The 20,625-nt window shown below is 41.8% G+C and overlaps 2 protein-coding genes across 5 annotated transcripts in view; both read left to right on the top strand.

Moving 5' to 3' along the window:
- The window catches only part of tacc2 (transforming, acidic coiled-coil containing protein 2), a 96,292-nt gene extending 92,785 nt beyond the window's left edge, over positions 1-3,507 (top strand). For all 4 annotated transcript variants that reach the window (XM_084076957.1, XM_084076956.1, XM_084076955.1 and 1 more), the window contains 3 exons: positions 952-1,058; positions 1,802-1,922; positions 2,266-3,507. In XM_084076957.1, the coding sequence (XP_083933083.1) occupies positions 952-1,058; positions 1,802-1,922; positions 2,266-2,331 (294 nt within the window). In that variant the 3' untranslated portion in view covers positions 2,332-3,507. The remainder of the gene's footprint in view (positions 1-951; positions 1,059-1,801; positions 1,923-2,265) is intronic.
- Positions 3,508-7,327: 3,820 nt separating this feature from the next.
- ly6pge (lymphocyte antigen 6 family member pge) lies at positions 7,328-14,368 on the top strand (the record flags this gene model as incomplete). Its single annotated transcript, XM_084076189.1, has 3 exons — positions 7,328-7,385; positions 12,685-12,801; positions 14,167-14,368. The coding sequence occupies 3 exons, from the start codon at positions 7,328-7,330 to the stop codon at positions 14,358-14,360; spliced, it is 369 nt and encodes a 122-aa protein (XP_083932315.1). The 3' UTR covers positions 14,361-14,368.
- Between the last annotated feature and the right edge of the window lie 6,257 nt (positions 14,369-20,625).

Genomic DNA, 20,625 nt, shown 5'->3' with positions numbered 1-20,625 from the left:
AAACAATAACTGAATAAAGTGGCCGTGAGTGAACTGTTGCGCGACACACGTACGTCGCACAGTATAAACAAATGAATATATGTTTTGGGCTTTACATCTCATTCAACCTTAACCCATTGAGACCTGAAGCCGATTCTACGTGTCTCCTAAATCTCAACAGTTTTCTGAAAAACGTATGTTTCTATATCAGTGGTGCTCAATGTTTTTCATGTCAAGGACCCCCAAAATGATATGTTTTTGCCCGCCGACCCCCATCAAAATATCTTGTTGTAAAAATGTTCGCTTTAAAAATATATATATTATAAATTCAAAGATTTGCACACATTTTCACGATTTTTCAAAAATAGCAGATCTACAAGCTCGTAGCGCGGCACTCGGTGCCGCGCTATGAGCTTGTAGATCTGCTATTTTTGAATAGCCCAAAGTGTAAAATAATGCTTTTTAGCTCAAATCTAAAAATGACACAGTTCAGGTCTTAATGGGTTAATATGCAAAACCTACAACTTGTGTTTAGTTTTGTTAATGTTATACATGAATGATGGCACAAGGGAGGTTGTGATTACTTGCCTTAGTTGCCTGCAATGTGTGTCACCAACTTTCACCACTTTATCCATGGCAGACAGACAGTCTTACTTGTATAATAATCACGACCCATACGAGTTCAGGTTTTGACAGGTTTTATTATCGTCAATTGAGCCCGGCTTGGTTCAGATTCTATCACTACGAGACCCCGGTTCTGTTTATCATAAGACCCGAGCGAACCACCCGTACGCAGCGCTGATTAGGAGGAGACGCAGCGGTGTAAAGGTGGTGTTGCGTATCGAAGATAGCAGACATACCAGCTCACAACGCGACGCGTTGCGACGTGTTGTGAGCTTGTAGGTCTGATTTCGCCATTCGGTCTGCCTCCCCTTTCTGGCGGTAATCTGATGGCTCCCTGTGGTTTTCCAGAACGAAGAGGTCTTGAAGAAGTGCGCTCAGGAGTATCTGTCCAGGGTCCGCAAGGAGGAGCAGCGATACCAGGCCCTGAAGATCCACGCAGAGGAAAAGCTGGACAAGTGAGCTAACAAGCCTTGCCGTTAACTTCTAGCCTTGCTATGCTGTTCTGCCCATTTCTACCTTTGGCAATAATAATACATAATGCAACATTTATAATGTCAGGATAAAAATGACTCGGAGAGCATACAAGGTGTTCTACTAATTGAATGCCTACATAAAATTAGAACATGCCTTTAAAGAATAATTACATTTGTAATGATGATTAAATGAATGAAGATCCTTGTGTGATCGAAACGTTGAAGCAATAAACAAACGGTGGAGCTTATTTATACCAGTCTGCTGCAGTGTTAATTTTGACACCAAATTTTGACTTAGTTTAGTTTCATAGTTTTTTGAATAAAATTCCATTTAGTTTTAGTCATACTTTAGTCATTTGTCAGAAAATGTGTTTTGACGGGCCGTGATGTTGTCATAATGCCTGATTTTGTGCTGAAAATAGCCAATCTACAAGCTCACAACGCGTCGCAGACTTTCGGAGCGTGACAAAGCATAAAATGTTAGTTTTACTGGATCTCTTTCCCTGATAGTTTTTCTCTTGTTTGTATTCGTTGACGAAATTGTCAATACATTCAGTCATAGTTTTTGCTTAGTTTATATTTAGTTTTTATTTAGTTTTAAATGAAAAAAGGCAGTCGACGAACATTTTTCGCCATCGTTTTGTCTGACGGAATTATCACTGGTCTGCTGACCTTATCGTTTCTTTTAAATGAACTCCTGACACATTATGGCCGCGTGCTTCCAGGGCCAACGCAGACATTGCTCATGTGCGGGGCAAGGCCATGCAGGAGCAGGCCGCCCACCAGGCCAGTCTGAGGAAGGAGCAGATGAAGGTCGACTCTTTGGAGCGAACCCTGGAGCAGAAGGTAGGTGGAAGTTCTTGTAGTTTATTATTAGCACATTAGTGTGTGTGTGTGTGTGTGTGTGTGTGTGTGTGTGTGTGTGTGTGTGTGTGCGTGTGTGTGTGTGTGTGTGTGTGTGTGTGTGTGTGTGTGTGTGTGTGTGTGTGTGTGTGTGTGTGTGTGTGTGTGTGTGTGTGTTCGTGTGTGTGTTCATGTGTGTGTGTGTGTGTGTCTCTAACATGATAAGTGGGAATGTAAATAATATTATATTTCATCCAAATGCATGAAAATATTACAGACAAGTCAGAATTAGAGGAACGAAACCTAATACGGTCGACGACACTGTTTTCTTTGTTCTGTCCCGCAGAACAAAGAAATCGAAGAGCTCACAAAGATCTGCGACGAGCTGATCGCCAAGATGGGGAAGAGTTAGCAGCACGGCGGTCCCATCCACCACGCCATGACCTCACAGAGAGGTGGAGGCTGGTAGGGTGTAGAAGAACCTGGAAGAAGACGTTACCCCTTCACTGGACTGATGGACAACCAGGGGACAAAGTGACCGTGGGGGAGTTCTCTTTCCTAATGACATTTTGCCCACACAGTTTCCACGAGGAGCGGGGCGTCCTCTTTATCATCCTGTATATTTTGATGTGTTTGTTTCCTGCGTTCCAGGGGTCTTGGTCTAAAAAAGAAACACGTGGATAATGTGTGCACACCTATATAACATCCTTATTGTTTATGTGTGATCGTGTGAGAGGGTGAAGACCAGAGCGATGGTGAGCGTGGGATCATTTTGAATGAGTGAGTGAAGTGCATGTAATTGTAATTGAGTGAGGTGCGAAAATAGCCGATCTGCAAGCTCACAACGCGTCGCATCGTGAGCTTGCAGATCGGTTATTTCCGTGTGAGCGGCGAGAGAGTTATTCGTGGGTTAAAATGATCTGATTTGATGATGTTGTTGCCATGACAGTCAGCCACTGATGGAGAAGACTTGTTTACCCACTCCATGTCGTAGTCTTTTATAAATACAAGTGAAAGAGAGCCTTTGAAAAGAGTTAACAGATATATTACCTAGATTAATCAATAAACTGTCGACTTGCACCACTAAAGAACACACGGAACACACGACTAGCTTGCTGCATGTGAACGAGGAACCATATACAGTACTTACGTTACGTTTGTAAATAGAGAATCCCCAGTTATGACAAACTGCACTCTGCATTTTTGATACAGTTATTCTGACGGTCGAAACCTGCTTCCCCCCCCGTGCGACCTTGTAGATACTACGTGCTTATTTTGTGTCATAGCTTTTCTTGATGAAATCGTGGGATTTTATTTTTTTGATATAAAGGAGAACTTATTGTGACTGTAATCAGTTGTGACCACTGGGGTCATTTGATGTGACCGGGGTCATTTCATGTGACCGGGGTCATTTGATGTGACCGGGGTCATTTAATGTGACCGGGGTCAGTTAATTTTGGATGGATAAATGATGTCCTTGTCCTGCTAAGGGTTTTTTTTTGTCACACTGAAGAGCAGCTCATACCGCTTGGCACAGCTACTGTACAGCATCTGCTTACAACGTGCAATAAAAGATGGCAATACGATACAGGGCGGTTGTTTTCTTTGTCTCACGTACCGTATCGTTACGCTGGGAACCCACCCAACAAAAAAAAAAAAACGTTGCTCCGGCGCCTTATTGTGCAACGCAGGTTTGCACACGACTGTTCTCGCCAAACCCGGCTACGGCGGGACGTCTGGTCCACAGCGGGACGTCTGGTCGATGCATTTCAATGAGAACGGACAAACTCTGTTTCCCGCCCAGAGCGGGAAACAAATATTCACTTTGCGCGATTGGAGTGCGAACGACTGCATTCATTAACGTGTGTGCATCTGGTGGGTTTCAAGCGTTGCGCTACAATCCTGATGGACTATTATTGCAGTAACCTTTTTCATGCCATGGACCCCTAAATTCATACACATTTGGCCGATGGTGCTTTAAAAAATATATATATTCAAAGATATGCACACATGTTAAAGATTTTTCAAAAATAGCAGATATACAAGCTCATAGCGCAGCACTCGGTGCCGTGCTATGAGCTTGTATATCTGCTATTTTTGAATCGCCAAAGAAATCTTAAAGTGACACTAATGCGTTCCCGGTCTTAAAGGGTTAATGAAATAGCCAGCATAGCCAGCCTCTCACGGAGAGAGACAACAGACACGCTTCAGCCTACATGTAACAGGTCTTCAGCCTACATGTAACAGGTCTTCAGCCTACATGTAACAGGTCATCAGCCTACATGTAACAGGTCATCAGCCTACATGTAACAGGTCTTCAGCCTACATGTAACAGGTCTTCAGCCTACATGTAACAGGTCTTCAGCCTACATGTAACAGGTCTTCAGCCTACATGTAACAGGTCATCAGCCTACATGTAACAGGTCATCAGCCTACATGTAACAGGTCTTCAGCCTACATGTAACAGGTCATCAGCCTACATGTAACAGGTCTTCAGCCTACATGTAACAGGTCATCAGCCTACATGTAACAGGTCTTCAGCCTACATGTAACAGGTCTTCAGCCTACATGTAACAGGTCTTCAGCCTACATGTAACAGGTCTTCAGCCTACATGTAACAGGTCTTCAGCCTACATGTAACAGGTCTTCAGCCTACATGTAACAGGTCTTCAGCCTACATGTAACAGGTCTTCAGCCTACATGTAACAGGTCTTCCTCAGCGTTATGCAAACAAACTGAAACTATGTGAAAAGGACAATCATTGTGTGCTGGCTATTTCCTTACTTTATTAACCAATCCAAACATACAGTATGCATGATAAATCCCTTATCAAAATGGTACATAAACTAAACACACGGTGGGCTCGGTCAGAGTAGAAGTAGTGATGGAAGACTTAAGCCTACAGATAGAGCTAGCTGCACGCTGGTGTCGTGCACCGTAAATAGCTGATCCACAAGCTCACCAGGTGTCTTAGCGTGGCGTGTTGTGAGCTTGTACATCGGCTATTTTCAGCGCACGACACCGCACGCAAAACAAAGTATAAGTCAAGCCGTAACCGTGACATGAGAGCCAGTGGTGAAAAGTAACTAAGTACAGGTACTCAAGTACTGTACTTAAGTACAATTTTAAGGTATTTGTACTTTACTTGCGTATTTCCAATTTCCAATACTTCTAGTCCACTACGTCTCAGAGGCAAATATTGTATTTGAAAACTTTAGTTACTTTGTAGATTTTTAGTATTATTACAAAACATACATTAACCACTTCAGTCCTATATACATTTCGGCCATTTGAAAATAGCAGATCTACAAGCTCACAATGGTCCATAGACAACAATATCAGTTGCTTTTTAAAAACAGTTATATGGAAGTAACTTAAAATGACACAAGTTCTCCCTAACTGTTAATACTCAGCTGTCCATGTATGATGACATCACTACATCATGAGTGGAGGAAGTTACTGGTTGTACAAACTCTTTTTTTGATTGATTGATTGATTGATTAATTGTGTTCATTCTTTCTTTTATCAGAAACAAACATTTCCAACAAATGTAGGTTTTCCCCCAAAATGCTCACAAATAGTGAAAACAGCTGATGTACAAGCTTACAGCGCATTTTGTGAGCTTGTAGATCAGTTATTCTTCAATGAATCACATATTAATATTCTGTGACTCATATTAATGCTTTTTTCTCATAATACTGCATGTTCCATATATGGATAAAACACATCATCATTGGTCTTCTAGATGTATTATATCAAAAATCATCAGAAAAACATCAAATAGACACTGACACCAGTGTTTACGTTTAGAATATGAGTTTATTGAGAGGCTGAATATGAACGTTATGGGAGCTCTTTAAAGCAGTGGTTCTCAAACTTTTTCAAGTCAAGGACCCCTACATTAATATGTATTTGGTTAAGGACCCCCATCTGAAAATATGTTGTGTCAGGGACCCCCAACAGAGATTTGTGTTTAAAAAAAATCTAAGTTATTCAAAAGTTTCCAATACTTTCAAGATTTTTTAAAGTACCCCTGACCCTAACCCAGAGCCCACTTTGAGAACCAATGGGTTAAAGTAATCAGTCCCAGTGTTACATAGAATAGAGCAGAACACCACTGAATGTGACGTGGTTGTATCGGTTATCATAGAGCCTGTAGGAACCACCAGGTAAACGCATGTAAACTCTGTCTCCCTGCTCCAGCTCTAGGATCATTCCATTAGACACGTACACAAGGGCGCCGATAACGTGGGTGCCCGGGGGCACAAGCACCCACTATGGGTGAGGAGCACCCACTGGGTGCTGGTCAAAAAAAAAAAAAAAAGTAAAAAAAAAAAGATATTTTTCATAATCAGATCGCCTGGTTCAGATCGCCACTGAACAACCAAATTAACCGAAATAAAGTTACAAAACCGCACATGCACGCGCGCCTTGTTGGGCACCCGCTAGAGCTTATAAATATCGGCGCCCCTGCACGTACAGTATATATTATCATCACCATTATTCTGTGAACGGTTATAAATTAGGTTCTCCTTTCAAAGGCGCTGTGAAGAGACCTGAGACAGTGTTAACGTGTTGTTTACATTTCTGACTAATAAAGTATTACATCAATCAATCAATCAATCAATCAATCAATATTGTGGACAGAAGCCAGTGGTTTCAACCAATATGTCATTAAACTGCCTCTAATGCAGGATATTGATCAGTATTTATCAAGCTGCTTTGCCCTATGTTAACCCATTCAATCCGGGAACGCATCTGTGTCATTTTTGGATTTCTTTGGCTATTCAAAAATAGCAGATATAAATCTGATTGTGAGCTTGTAGATCTGCTATTTTCAAAAGATTTGTATACGTTTGAAAACTTGGGAATGGGACATTCTGCTTAATGAGTACTTTTACTTTTGTACATTTTGAATTCCGGACTTTTACTTGTAACGGAGTATTTCTATGTTGCAGTATTGATACTTTTACTTCAGTAAAAAAAAATGTAGTACTTTTTCCACCACTGCATGAGAGCCAGGGCAGCGGCATGCAGGATAGGGGAGGGATCTGCTGGGGAGGGGTCAGAGGGGCGTGGCAGGGGGAGGGGTCAGGGGTGGGGCAGTGTACTGCAAGGAGATGCGTGGTAGACGTACATCTCTCTCTCTCTCTCTCTCTCTGCTGCTCGTTCTGCCTGAGGAAACACCTGGATCTGAAGAGTAGAGTATAGAGTATATATATATATATATATATATATATATATAGAGTATAGAGTATATCTGTTAATCTCCCTGTCGGTGCAGGAGAGGATATTAAGTCTGTCCGATCAGAGCTCAGATTAAGACCAGCGGGGCTTTAGCAGGAGAAACAGCCTGCTTTTAGGAGACTCAAGCTCCAGAAGACGCGCAAGGAACCACCACCGGCAACATGAGAGCTGTCCAGCTCTACCTCCTCCTGTCCTCCATGCTCCTCCTAGCCGCCCACAGTAAGGACTTATATATCTTCTCTCTTCTTCTCCTCGTTCCCTTCTCCCTCCCTCCCTCCCTCCTCTGTCCTTTTGTTATTTGAACTAATCTCAGACCTTGTGGGTCTCTCCTTGCCATTCATTGGTCTACCTGTGATTGTATATACAGGTAGACAATGTAGGACAATATCATATTGTACCAATGTGATGACCCTATCTCAGTTGAGGACTTAGGAGGAGTTCACCCAAAAACATGACACATTTTCTATCAATTACACTTACACACCCCATGAAGCATTGAATGAATGGAGATTTTTTTGTTTTTATCGCATTCCTAAGACAATAATTTGATAACCGCCGGTTATCAAATGATTGGCTTAGGAATGCGATAAAAACAAAAATTCAATGCTTCATGGGGAGTGTCATTGATAGAAAATAAGTCATTTTTGGGGTAAACTACTCCTTTAACCCTTAATCCCCATATACCTTTCTTCTTATGATAAATAGTGAAAATAGGCAGTCTATTATATATCAGCTATTCGCTAATTTTGAAAGTGTTGAAAATGTTGAAATTCTTTTGGAAATTGATTGTCTATAATGCCCAGAGTACAGACGGTTGAAAGTGGTTAAAGTTTTTTTTTTTTCTTTCCTTCTCATTTGTTTTTATTTTTGCTTGAAACTCTTCTTGGTGAGTGATACTGTGGTAGTAGCGTATACATTGAGTTTAACCCTCAGTAACAATTTATGTAAATATAGACTTATATCTCACCTAGTTTTTCAAGGATTGTCATCTGCTGTTCCCTTAAAAAGGCAACAACAAAAGCTACTACTAATTTGCTTATTGTTAGTCACTGCAGCCTTGATTAGTTGATTAGTTTTCAAAGAGTGTGACTAAGTCTACTGGGAGACTGAGATGAACAGCATCATCAATGTTTTCATAAACCTTTATGCATGTTTATCAGTTTGATCAGGCTTTTGGACTGAAAGACCTGATCTATTATATTCATATCGGGCACAGTAATAGTGATTAATAACGGGGTAAATATATCGTTTTTCTTCCCCTCAGTCGCCTGTCATCTCCTTCTGTAACTAGCGGGCCAATCCCAGCCGTTAATCCCCTAATAGGCCTGGAGGCTAATGCTTGTAGCATGTGTGGAGAGTTGCTGTGAGGATGGATTGGGGTCAGATCCAGAGATCCAGACATGCAGCACGAGACGTTTACATGTCGTGTCAATGCAGAAAACAGTGTTAGGAAGAGAGGAAGAAGGCAGTTCATTGTTAGACACATTGTTAGGTGTAAAGTAAGTACATTTACTCAAGTACTGTACTTATGTACAATTTTGAGATATTTTGTGAGCACCCCAGACAGTTTTTAAGTTGCTTGATTCAGTATTTAGATTCATTTTATCAGACACGCCCCCTTCCTATACAAACCCATTGTAATTCATCGAAAACACCCGTCCTTGGTTCTGGTGACTGATATCGTCCTTCTAATACGTGAGGAGACCGTTTTTTTTTTTTCAATTCCTTCCTTCATTTATTTAAAATATTTGTTTGGGAAAATGAAAATAATTAAATACAATACAAAATAAAAAAGTTATTGAAAAAACACGTCCCCTTCACGTATTAGGAGGGCAGGATGAGTCACCAGAACCAAGGACGGTGTTTTTGATGAATCTAACATGTTAAAAATTGAGTTTGAAGTTATAATGGGTTTGTATAGGAAGGGGGCGTGTCTGATCAAATGTATATCAAATATCTAAATACTGTCACATTAGTCGATGAACTGACAAAAGTATACTGGCTCCATGATGAAAACAGCAGCACAACAGACAGAACAGAACGTTAGGTTTCATGGCGATGACTTGCTTGTCAATGAGTCGTCGTTGCTGTTTTATCTCTGAAAGGTAATGTGGACAGGACATTATGCTCAGATTTATGCTCCATTGTACAGCAGTGGCGCACACCCAAAATAGCCGATCTACAGAGCTTGTAGGCGCGCAGCACGCAAACTAGAAAAAGTGCTCCTCCGCCAGGTCAGGTAGGTTATTGTGGGGCAGCCATGTGCGCAATGCGTCGGCCTCCTGGTGGCGCTAAAAGAGGCATGTGTGAACTTTCACGGCAATCGGACGCTGCGTTCATGGTTTGAGGCATTGTGTTCAAAGTGAACCACTCCTGCACACTTTAGATGCATATCTTAGCCAATCAGGATGGAATATGAAAAATCTGACAGATCCGTCTTGATCACATGACTTATAGACACAATCTGTAAGAGTAATATCAAAAAAATATTTTACAAAAGTCGGCCTCCTGGTGGCGCTATAAAAGGCTGATGTGAAATATGCAGGGCAGAGGTTTCTTCCTTGGCCTCTAGGGAGTGAGCGTGTGAAGTTTCAAGACGATCAGTGCAGTTATAGGTAATATATTGCTATTTTCAAACAATTCAGTACTTTTACTTTTGATACTTTAAGTACATTTTGATGCCAATAATTTTGTATTTTTACTCGGGTAACATTTAGAACACAGGCCTTTTACTTGTAACAGAGTATTTTCTATATTGTGGTACAGTATTTCTACTTTCACTTAAAAGTAAAATATCCGAGTACGTCTTCCACCACTTCAATCGGGGCCACGCTGGAGTCCAGTTTGTAGCAGCTGTCATGTCGGTGGCCTTTCCTTCATAGATTGACTTCACTTGGCTGACTCCATGTGAAAAGTTCAGCCGTGCTGTCAGACATATTGTATGGAGTGTACTCAGTGGTTTGTCTCTCTCTCTCTCTCTCTCTCTCTCTCTCTCTCTCTCTCTCTCTCTCTCTCTCTCTCTCTCTCTCTGAACACTCACTCTTTGGCTCTGCTGCCATCCCTGACAGGCTGATGAAAGCCCGGCCCCCCCGGTGATAAAAGGGGTTAGTTTTGCTGCGGTCAAAGCAGGAGATGAGCTCTGGCAGGGGGATGTTTGTATCTGTCAAAGGTTCCTGTGGGTCATTCTCTATTTGATCCTCTCAGTAAAGGAGTATGAAAGGCTTGCTCGTCAATGAGAAACATTTTTTTTCCTTTTAGCTGCGTGGAGATCTTTTCAAAAGGACCTTTTAAAGGGATATTTCATAGGTCAACAGTAATTCTCAAATAGCGTTTCTCCCCCAGAGAGGCTTGGAAAGATATTGGAAACCTTGGATGGCGGCCCAGGGCTGCTATAGAGAACAGAGACTGTGTGACTGCTTGGAGGTTGTTGGTTTGATTCTGTGGATTGGCTGATGGCCAGGGATGGTGAGGTAACGGTATTCTCCTTCTAATTCACGATTTTTGTCAATGTACCTTTTGAAAAAAGGCCACTTCACCAACCTGTATGGCCCCCCTCCTACAGGTGTGAATGTACAGTATGTACATCAGTGGAGTAAAGTAACTAAGTACATTTACTCAAGCACTGTACTTAAATACAATTTCGAGCAAATGTTACTTTACTGGAGTATTTCCAATTTCCGCTACATCTCAGAGGCAACTATTGTACTTTTACTCCACTACAATTATTTGAAAACTTTAGTTACTACTAGTTACTTTGTAGATTGTGATTATTATTACAAAAACATACATTAACCACTTCAGCCCTATGTATATTTCGGCCATTTGAAAATAGCCGATCTTCAAGCTCACACTTGTAGATCTGCTATTTTCAAAATATATTATTATATTATATTGGAAAACTTGTGAAATGGGACATTCTGCATAATGAGTCTTTCCACTTTTGGTACTTTAAGTACATTTTGACACCAATACTTTAGTACTTTAACTCAAGTAAATTTTGAATTCCGGACTTTTATTTCTATATTGCAGTATTGATACTTTTACTGAAGTAAAGAATGCAAGTACTTTTTCCACCACTGCATGCATATACTGTACCTGTAGATACAAGAACCCAATGCTGTGTGAACAAACGGGTCAGAGTTAAATGGCTCCTATGTGTTTCATAACCGCTGTAATGCCAGGACAACTGAATCCCCCCCACAGGATCAATGAAGGTCTATCTTATCTATTCTGTCTATAAACGCTAACTAGAGACTTCATGGACCGTGGCCCCGAATTCAAGATGAATGTAGTATTATTAGCTGTGATGTGCTATCATGATGAATATGCTATGACTGCTACAGTCAAGGTACAGTGTAGTGTAGCATGAGGTCAAACCTCTCTCATGACAGACGCAGCTCTGACTGGCCATAACAAGTCACAGCACACGTATACTGTAGGACAGGGGTCTTCAACAGGGGGTCCGGGACCCCTAGGGGGTCCTCAGAGTTGCTACAGGGGGTCCGCCAAATCTCTGTGTGATAGGATCATTGTTTTTTTTTTACATTAACCACTTGAACCCTAGCATCCCTATTCTAAGGACAACTTTAGCCGAAAATAGCCGATCTACAAGCTCACAACGCCTCGCAGGGCGAGGCGTTGTGAGCTTGTAGATCTGCTATTTTCGGCAAAGAGGGAAAAACGAGCAGACCAAGTACAGAGTGAAAGTTCACTATTGATGGTTTAAGTCGTTAAATGTCTGAAAATACACATTAATATGAATCCAACATCTATGAAAAGCTTTAATCTGCAACACAATTATATGTAAAATATAGTGGGGGTCCCTGCTTCATCTCTCTCTCAGTTAGGGGGTCCTTGGCCTGAAAGGGTTGAAGACCCATGCTGTAGGATGTATTCCATTACGTGAAGGGAGAAGTAGGCTTCCTGTAAGCAATATACAGGCTCATAGCGCTTCACCGAGTGCAGCGCTATGAGCCTGTAGATCTGCTATTTATGAAAAATCGTGAACATTTGTGCAAATTGTGCGAACATTTGTCAAATGTTTTGTCTCAGGGACCCCCCTCCCCCAGAAGCAAATATTTGATATACAAATGTACAACAAATAGCAGATCTACAAGCTCATTTAGCTCATTAAGGTTTTCAGGAGAGACAAAACTAAACAAATCTCTTTCTGCCTATGTCACCTAGAAAGTAAAGAAAACAGATTTTTCCTAATTTATGTTTATCTTCCTTTATTTATATCTGCTATAACTCTACTCTCCTAACGCTGCTGATTCATCCTGCCTTGTTGCCTATGTCCTCCATTCAAAATCAATCAAGTCAAAACTTGTGCCTAAGTCATTTTGGAATGTGACAAGCATTCTGGTTGGCTTAGGACAGCAGTAGGCAATAAGGCAGCAGAGTAGAGCTAGGCAAAAATGTCAATTTGACCAAAAAGTGACTTAGGCAATTATGCTATGAAGCTAACGATGTTGTGTTTCTTTTTCTTCTTCTTCTTCTTCTTCTTCTTCTTCTTCAGGTCAGGCACTGCAGTGCTTCACCTGTATGGCCTCCAACAACAAGGACTGCAACCGGCAGGGTTCTAAGAGCTGTCCCAGCTTCTCTGATGCCTGTGCTGTGGTGGTGGGCCATAGCAGTGAGTCCCAGCAGTCACACTAGTAGTGTACTATTAGCCTTTTCCTCATGAGTTTAGCTTCATGTTGTCTTCTGAACTCAGGATCAAGTCTCCAGTCCTGGGGACTGGGGACTGCTTAGAATGATAACTGGGGACTGCTTTTCATGACTCCTTAGAATGATAACTAGTCCTCATTGAACATGAAAACCATGCAGTATTTGTGTTTTTCATGTCCATCGGGGACTAAAGGCCAGTCCATGCCAATGCAACTCCTTGCAACCACTTACAACCATTATTCCCAAATGGCACCAGTCTGCAACTGGTCAGTCCAGACCGCTGTGACGATCTGGTTGCGTTGGTGTGGACTGGCATTTACTTTATTGTTGCCCTGGGACACAATGCAGTGAAATACCTTGCAACAACTAACTGAAACTGTTTCCTGGGTCCTTTAGTTGAGCTGAGTACCACCGCTGTACAGAATATAAAAGGTCTGGTCCAAAAATAAATGTAAATAGTTTTCACAATATAGCTGTGTGTGTGTGTGTGTGTGTGTGTGTGTGTGTGTGTGTGTGTGTGTGTGTGTGTGTGTGTGTGTGTGTGTGTGTGTGTGTGTGTGTGTGTGTGTGTGTGTGTGTGTGTGTGTGTGTGTGTGTGTGTGTGTGTGTGTGTGTGTGTGGCTGCTCTGTCTGTAACCCGGACAGCAGGGTTTCCGGGGACATACGGGGGAACTAACAGATTTGTGTCTGCTGTGTGTGTGTGTGTGTGTGTGTGTGTGTGTGCATGTCTTTCATTCAGATCACATGTGTTTATGCCAGACAGTAAAATCTATCTACACAAAGTTACTCCAAAATGCCAGAGATTGTTTATTCACACATTAAATTGAACAGAATTTAATGTTAACGTGTTAATTCATCTCTCTGAGACTGTATCTCTGAGACTGTACAAATTACGTTTGTACACTCAGAGTTAACCCATTCAATCCGGGAACGCTACGAGCTTGTAGATCTGCTTTTTTTTTTTTTTTCAAATGTGAAAATGTTTGCAAATCTATATATATATATTCTACAAATGTCTTCTAATCCTATGTTGCTATATCAGTGGTTCCCAAACTTTTTCATGTCAAGGGTCCCCAAAATTATATTTATTTCCCCGCTGACCCCCATCTCAAAATATTTTGTTCCAGGACCCCCCAGAAGCAAAGATTTGACTTAAAAATGGCAAACGTGCTATATAGCCAAAGTATAACATATGGATTAAGTGGTTACACCGATGCGTTCCCAGTTTGAATTGGTTAAACTAGATGCTCGGGCCTCGCGTCTAGCCCGCGGCCACGCCATGAACATTCAGGATTTCCCGGTGTTAATGCAAACCCCCCCCCCCCCTCAGGTGGCGTGATGAAGTCGTGTTCCTACAGGTCATTCTGCAGCCAGGCCAACAGCCAGGGCTACAGGTCACCGGGCGTCAGAGTTAACTGCTGCTACAGTAATGACTGCAACGTGAGCCACGCCCCCGCTCTGCCAGGACTCCACAGCTCCCTGTTACTCCTCCTCCCGCTTCTGCTGTTACACCTGTTTCACTAGAGCCATGAGTCTCCATCCTAGCTGCTGTATGCCTGGACCACCTGGACCCTGTAATGTCGCACCCGCCCGCCCCAGAAACGTCAGCGGCGGCGACACCTATACACACCTGCCCCTGTAATGCCAACAGCTTTGCATAACTCCACTTACTTTACTTCTACTCTCTGGCCTGTTGTGTGTATCCACCAACCAAGACTTTAAAAGGATTTCCATAGAGGAGTTTGTACAGTTTGGCCGGGACATCGTGGACACTTTTACCTGACCCGCGTCACATTGGATTCCTGCCATTTAAATATGCCAGTAGAGGATTTGTGACGAGGACCAATCACACCAAGGATTCTATGGATACAATACAAGCCCTATTATATTATGTAGTCACGCTATCACAGGATTGTAAACAGTGTTGCTATGGACATGTACAGTATATACAGTATGCTGACCAGAAGCTACCTGACCCAACTACTTATCTGCCAACCCTCTCACCCTGTCTGCTCCCTGTTCAGTGTGAAAACCACTTACGCAACTCCTGTTATATAGCCTACAATACATACATACTGTTATATAGACTACACTACATACATACTTGCCTACCAAGTCAATTAAAGTCATGTCAATTTTGTTTATACTGTATAGTGTCATGAAACTTCACATATAGAGCCCAGGGACCATAATCTTTCCGTAATCACAATCCACGGAAGCCTGTGAGAGGAGAAAGTACAAGAACTCTGGGAAAGAAGTCAAGTTGGTAACATGCGAGAGAGAGAGGAGAGAGAGAGGAGCTCAGTAAGTCGTTCGAAAGAACCCCAGCAGTGAAAACGAGGGGCTATAGTGCCAGGCAAGGCCTACTCTAGGTTTTGTATCAAAAAGGAAAGTTTTAAGCCTACTCTTCAGAGAGGGCGTACACCTCCTGGAGCAAAACTGGAAAATGGATCCACAGGAAAGGAGCCTGGTGATACTTGAAGACTGGGAGCACACTGTTCTAGTGGGGTGCAGTGAGCTCTTTAAGCCAGGGGTTTTCAACCTTTTCAGGCCAAGGACCCCCTAGCTGAGAGAGATAAAGCAGGGACCCCCTCTATATTGTATAACATTGTGTTTCAGATTTATTTATTTTTTGACTTAGTCTGCCCTTTTTTTCCCCTCTACACCTAGCCTCTTTGCCAAAAATAGCAGATCTACAAGCTCTCAACGCCTCGCAGCGCGAGGCGTTGAGAGCTTGTAGATCAGCTATTTTTGGCTAAAGTTCTCCTCAGAAAAGGGGATGCTAGGGTTCAAGTGGTTAAGGTAAAGAAATCATATCACACAAAGAGTTGGCGGACCCCCTGTAGTAGCTCTGAGGACCCCCAAGGGGTCCCGGACCCCCTGTTGAAGACCCCTGCTTTAGGCTGTGATGTTGCCTGACCATCAAAGGCTTTGTACTGAGAGATTACTGGTACCCTACCCGGTGCAGAGGAGCTAATATGGGATAAATATGTCCTGCTTGTGTGGTACATGCGCAGCAGCATTCTGGACCAGCTGGAGAGTCCTTAGTGACTTATTGCTGCCGACTGATAATAAGGAATATTCCAGCCTGGTGTTAACATAATGTGTGGACTAGTTCTTCTGCATCTTTTTGAGAGGTGATGTGCCTACATGTTCATCAGTTCACTATGCAAACAATATACTCCATGCGCATAAAAAACAACAAATAATAGACATTACATAGTTATGACCAAAAAAGCTATAGGCTGAAGCTAAATAGCTTATTCTGCCTACCCTTTCAACATAAAGTACATACATGACAAATAAAGAAAACAATTTAATTTTCTCAAAGTAAAAAAAAACAGGAGAAGAAAAAATAATACAGGAAAAAAAAAATGTTTGCTTCATAATCCATAATATATTTCTATAATAATAATGCATGAGCACATGTATTGTTATACATGTAAATACATGATTTTCTTTGCTTCATGATCCATAATATATTATATAATAATTATAGTAAAACATGATCACAATACCTCTCTATACTTATTTATAGTCTTGTTTTTGAACATTATTTTAAACACATAGATGGAACTACGCATCCTTAAATCCTGTTCACAACAACTCCACAAACTTAACCCTTTCACAGATACACACAATGTCGTTTGGTGTTTGTCCTTCATGCTGTTTCAAACATGCCTGTGTTTCTAAGTTCATACTGGGCCTCTTTGATCTCAAACAGCTTCTGAAGACAGTATGGAAGTGGGTTTTTACAAGCTTTGAACAGAATCAACAGGTTTTTCAAGCTTTTCCAAGGTTTACTCATGTGTCAGAGGGAGGGAATAAGCAGCCAAATCCCGGCTGATGCTACAGCAGCTAAACACGGTGCAGAGAAATCCAGAAGCTGACATAATTATATGTACGGTAGAATTAACCTTTTCATATGTCAGTCACACAGCTGACTGTACTTAACTGTGTGAAGTATTTTCACACACTCGCGGTGCTTCAAATCCATAACCCTTTAAGATGCTGTGTGGTCAGGTGCGTTACCAGGACTAATCCACAGCAGTTGAAGCCATTTAAAGAATTATGGTGGTTAGCTAGAGTTCTTGTTGAGGGTGGAAGACAGAGAGATACATAAGCATGGAAACAGTGGCGTGCATAGACATTTTGAGGGGCAGGTACTCAAGTAAATTATACTTTTTTTTTGTTTACTTGGTCTGCTCTTTTTTCCCTCTACACCTATACCTCTTTGCCAAAAATAGCCGATCTACAAGCTCACAACGCCTCGCAGCGCGAGGCGTTGTGAGCTTGTAGATCTGCTATTTTTTGGCTAAAGTTCTCCTCAGAAAAGGGATGCTAGGTTTCGAGTGGTTACGGTAAAAAGAAAAATCATATCACATAAAGATTTGGCGGACCCCCTGTAGTAACTCTGAGGACCCCTAGGGGTCCCGGTCCCCCTGTTGAAGACCCTGCTGTAAACTGTTTTTTTTTTTTCTTTTTTAAAAGGGCACTTCTGGTCAAGAGGGCAAAGGGCAGGTGCTCGAGCACCACCTAGAGTCTATCTGTGCACGTCCCTGGAAACGAGAAGTGTGAGATAGATTTAAAATAATGAAAGATGACATTCTCAAAATGTAAATAAAGGATGAAAGAACTGTATACTACAGTATATGCCTATACTGTTTTATAAACACTGTGCAATATCTGATAAATGCTCTATACTGTGAATATTTTCACTCCAAATGAAGAAACAAAAAAAAGGATGGCTGGCATGAAAGTCAATTTCACTAAACACATCCATTTTTATTCACCAATTAGTAACATTTATGAAGTTCCAATTTTGAAAATATTTTAAATAATAAGCTGTGAAAATCAGGTGCCAAAATCTACATGAATCTACATTTAACTAGAAAGTAGTTAATAGAAAAATGTGCAGATGATCAAATATTATCTTTGCTTTATGGTAAATAAAACCAATATAATCATCTTTGAAAACAGAGCTTCTGTGTGTAAGTAACTTCAGGCCTTCACTTTAAAAGTGTGTGTGTGTGTGTGTGTGCGTGTGCGTGTGCGTGTGCGTGTGCGTGTGCGTGCGCGTGCGTGTGCGTGTGTGCGTGTGTGTGTGTGTGTGTGTGTGTGTCCATGTGTGTCCATACCAATATCTGTTAACATAATTGTTTTCAGGTCCTGTACTTCACATGGTCTCCACTAGGAGGCAGTCCAAGCATACTTTTAGCTTTTTACCAGCATAGTCGATCATACAGCCTGCAGTGCAGGAGAGGTTGGATTCATACTGGTCAGTGGTCAACCATACAGACACTGCTGAAATAGCCTTGTGTTTTAGAATGCTTATTTATTTTCAGTGGTGTAAAGTAACTAAGTACTTTAACAAATTAGCATACCGTTATTATACGTAGATGTATAGAGCCTCTTGAAGTGGTTGTCCAACAATCTTTGAACAAATGTTCAGTTGTTGCATCAGTTGTGACTTTAAGGCTACAGACAGACATCCATACCAGGTGGTTCTACAGGACACTCATAATAACACAAGTGAAAAACAAAAGAAGAATCTGTCTGCTAGCACCAAAAGATCTCAGACGGCGAAGGAAATAGATTATTTGTGTGTGTGTGTGTGTGTGTGTGTGTGTGTGTGTGTGTGTGTGTGTGTGTGTGTGTGTGTGTGTGTGTGTGTGTGTGTGTGCGTGTGTGTGCGTGTGTGCGCACGTCTCGCTCTCTGTCTGTCTCTCTCTCTCTCTGTCGCTCTGTCTCTGTGCGCGCGTATGTGTGTGTGTGTGTGTGTGTGTGTGTGTGTGTCTTTCTCTGTCTGTCTGTCTGTCTGTCTGTCTGTCTGTCTCTCTGTCTCTGAATGTCTCCTTCTCTCTCCCCTCCCCTCTCCTCTCTCCTAACCCCCCCGGTGAGGCCCGTCAGGTCGGTCTCTCCTTTGACAGGCAGGTGTGAGAGTGTGAACAGAGTGCCCTGCAGAGGCAGAGACACTGACCCCAAAGCGTGAGGCTCCAGCCTGCATGGCCCGGGGGCCCCGGGGCCCGCTCACATCCACACACTGGCCAAAGGGCGGCACACACGTCAGCTCTCATCAGCTTTATTTTGGAAGGCTTTCTTTCACCTTAATTAGGGGTGGGAGGGGGGATGGGGGGGTCGTTTAAGCTTAAAGAGAACGGAGAGAGTTAAGGGGAGAGAGGGGGGCTTAATGGGTTAAGGGGAGAGGGGGGGGCTTAGGTGGGTCAAGGTGATGCTGAGGTGTAGAAAGTTTGTCTTGTTGTGCGCGAGGTTCAATCCAGAATGTTCAACAGTGTTACAGGTTCATTCTATTCAACAGTGTTACAGTGAAGTGACGTTGTTGACGGCAGACTGTCTGAGGCCCATCAGGAGGGTTCATTCGCCCCTTTCCTCTGGTAGACACACTAACGTAGCGTTCCATTCATTCTGATGGAGGATTTGAACCGCTTAAAGGGCAAGACCACTTTGGTTTGGGTTGTGTAGTTCAGTGGTTCTCAAACTTTTTCATGTCAAGGACCCCCAAATGGACACTTATTAGCCTGCGGACCCCCATTTGAAAAGATACATTTTAAGGACCCCCAGTTTGACATGCATTAGGGCTACGGACCCCCATTTAATGGCATTTCTATCTCTGGGACCCCAATTCATGTTGTAAAATCAATGTTATCTTAACTCTGAGAGTGTACAAATGGAACCAAATGGACCCGTTAGGGTCCATTTGGTTCCATTTGTACACTCTCAGAGTTACAGACCCATAAGGGTCCATTTGGTTCCTATCCATCATTTAGCTGGGGACCCCCTGGAACCCCCTCAAGTACCCCTGGGGGTCCCCGGACCCCACTTTGAGAACCAATGGTGTAGTTACCCTACCATGATGTAACTCCAAAGGTGGACAAGAAATAAAAAAAATAATTGCTCCATTGATTAGAAATTGATCATTCAAAAATGTACTCCTCATTGACTTAGGCTACATTGTACGGTAAAACTGCTCTCAACGTCACTCTTTTAGCACATAAACACATTTTAAGATCCGGATCTGCGGATCCAGTCCGCATTTTCTTCTTAATAAAAATAGTCACATCATGGGTTTGGTGATGTTCTATATTGTCTGAATCAACTTTGTTTGTGTTTGTTTATGTGCTAAAAGAGTGACTTTGAGAGCTGTTTCACTGTACAATGAGTCGAGTCAATGAGGAGCATATTTTGAATGATCAATTTCTAATCAATGGAGCAATTATTTTTTTAATATCTTGTCCACCTTTGAAGATACATCATGGCAAGGTAACTACACAACCCAAACCTCTACCAAAGTGGTCTCGCCCTTTAAGCACATTTTCTTTCAAATGTTTTGAAACTAAAGAAATACATAATAACAAATATAAATGAGTAGGCTAAAGAATGAATAATAATACTACATGATAAATAAATACATTGCCAGGGTGTTCATCTTTTCAAAAGCCCAGCAGAAATGGGGTGTATCTTTTATTATTAATAATAAACTTTATTTGTTTAGCACTTTTTCATGACATGTAATACAGCTCAAAGTGCTTTACAGAGCAAGAATAAAGCACAAGTGCTTTACAGAAATAGTACAAATAATTTAACATTAAAGCAAAAAAAGAAAAGCAAAAGCAAATGCTTTGTAAAATATGACATTAAAATAGACATTACTAAAATTATTATTATTATTATTATCTATTATTGCGGCTACAATGGCAGCGAAACCAGAGCAAAAATGATGTTGCTCTCATGTACCCGTTGTACGCAAAGATGTAACAATAAAGAAACC

This window comes from Gymnoscopelus microlampas (genome assembly GCF_963454915.1).
Source record: "Gymnoscopelus microlampas genome assembly, chromosome: 13".
NCBI classification, from domain to species: Eukaryota; Metazoa; Chordata; class Actinopteri; order Myctophiformes; family Myctophidae; genus Gymnoscopelus; species Gymnoscopelus microlampas.
Note: the sequence above shows the minus strand (reverse complement) of the source record. Positions and strands in the feature narration are given on the sequence as shown.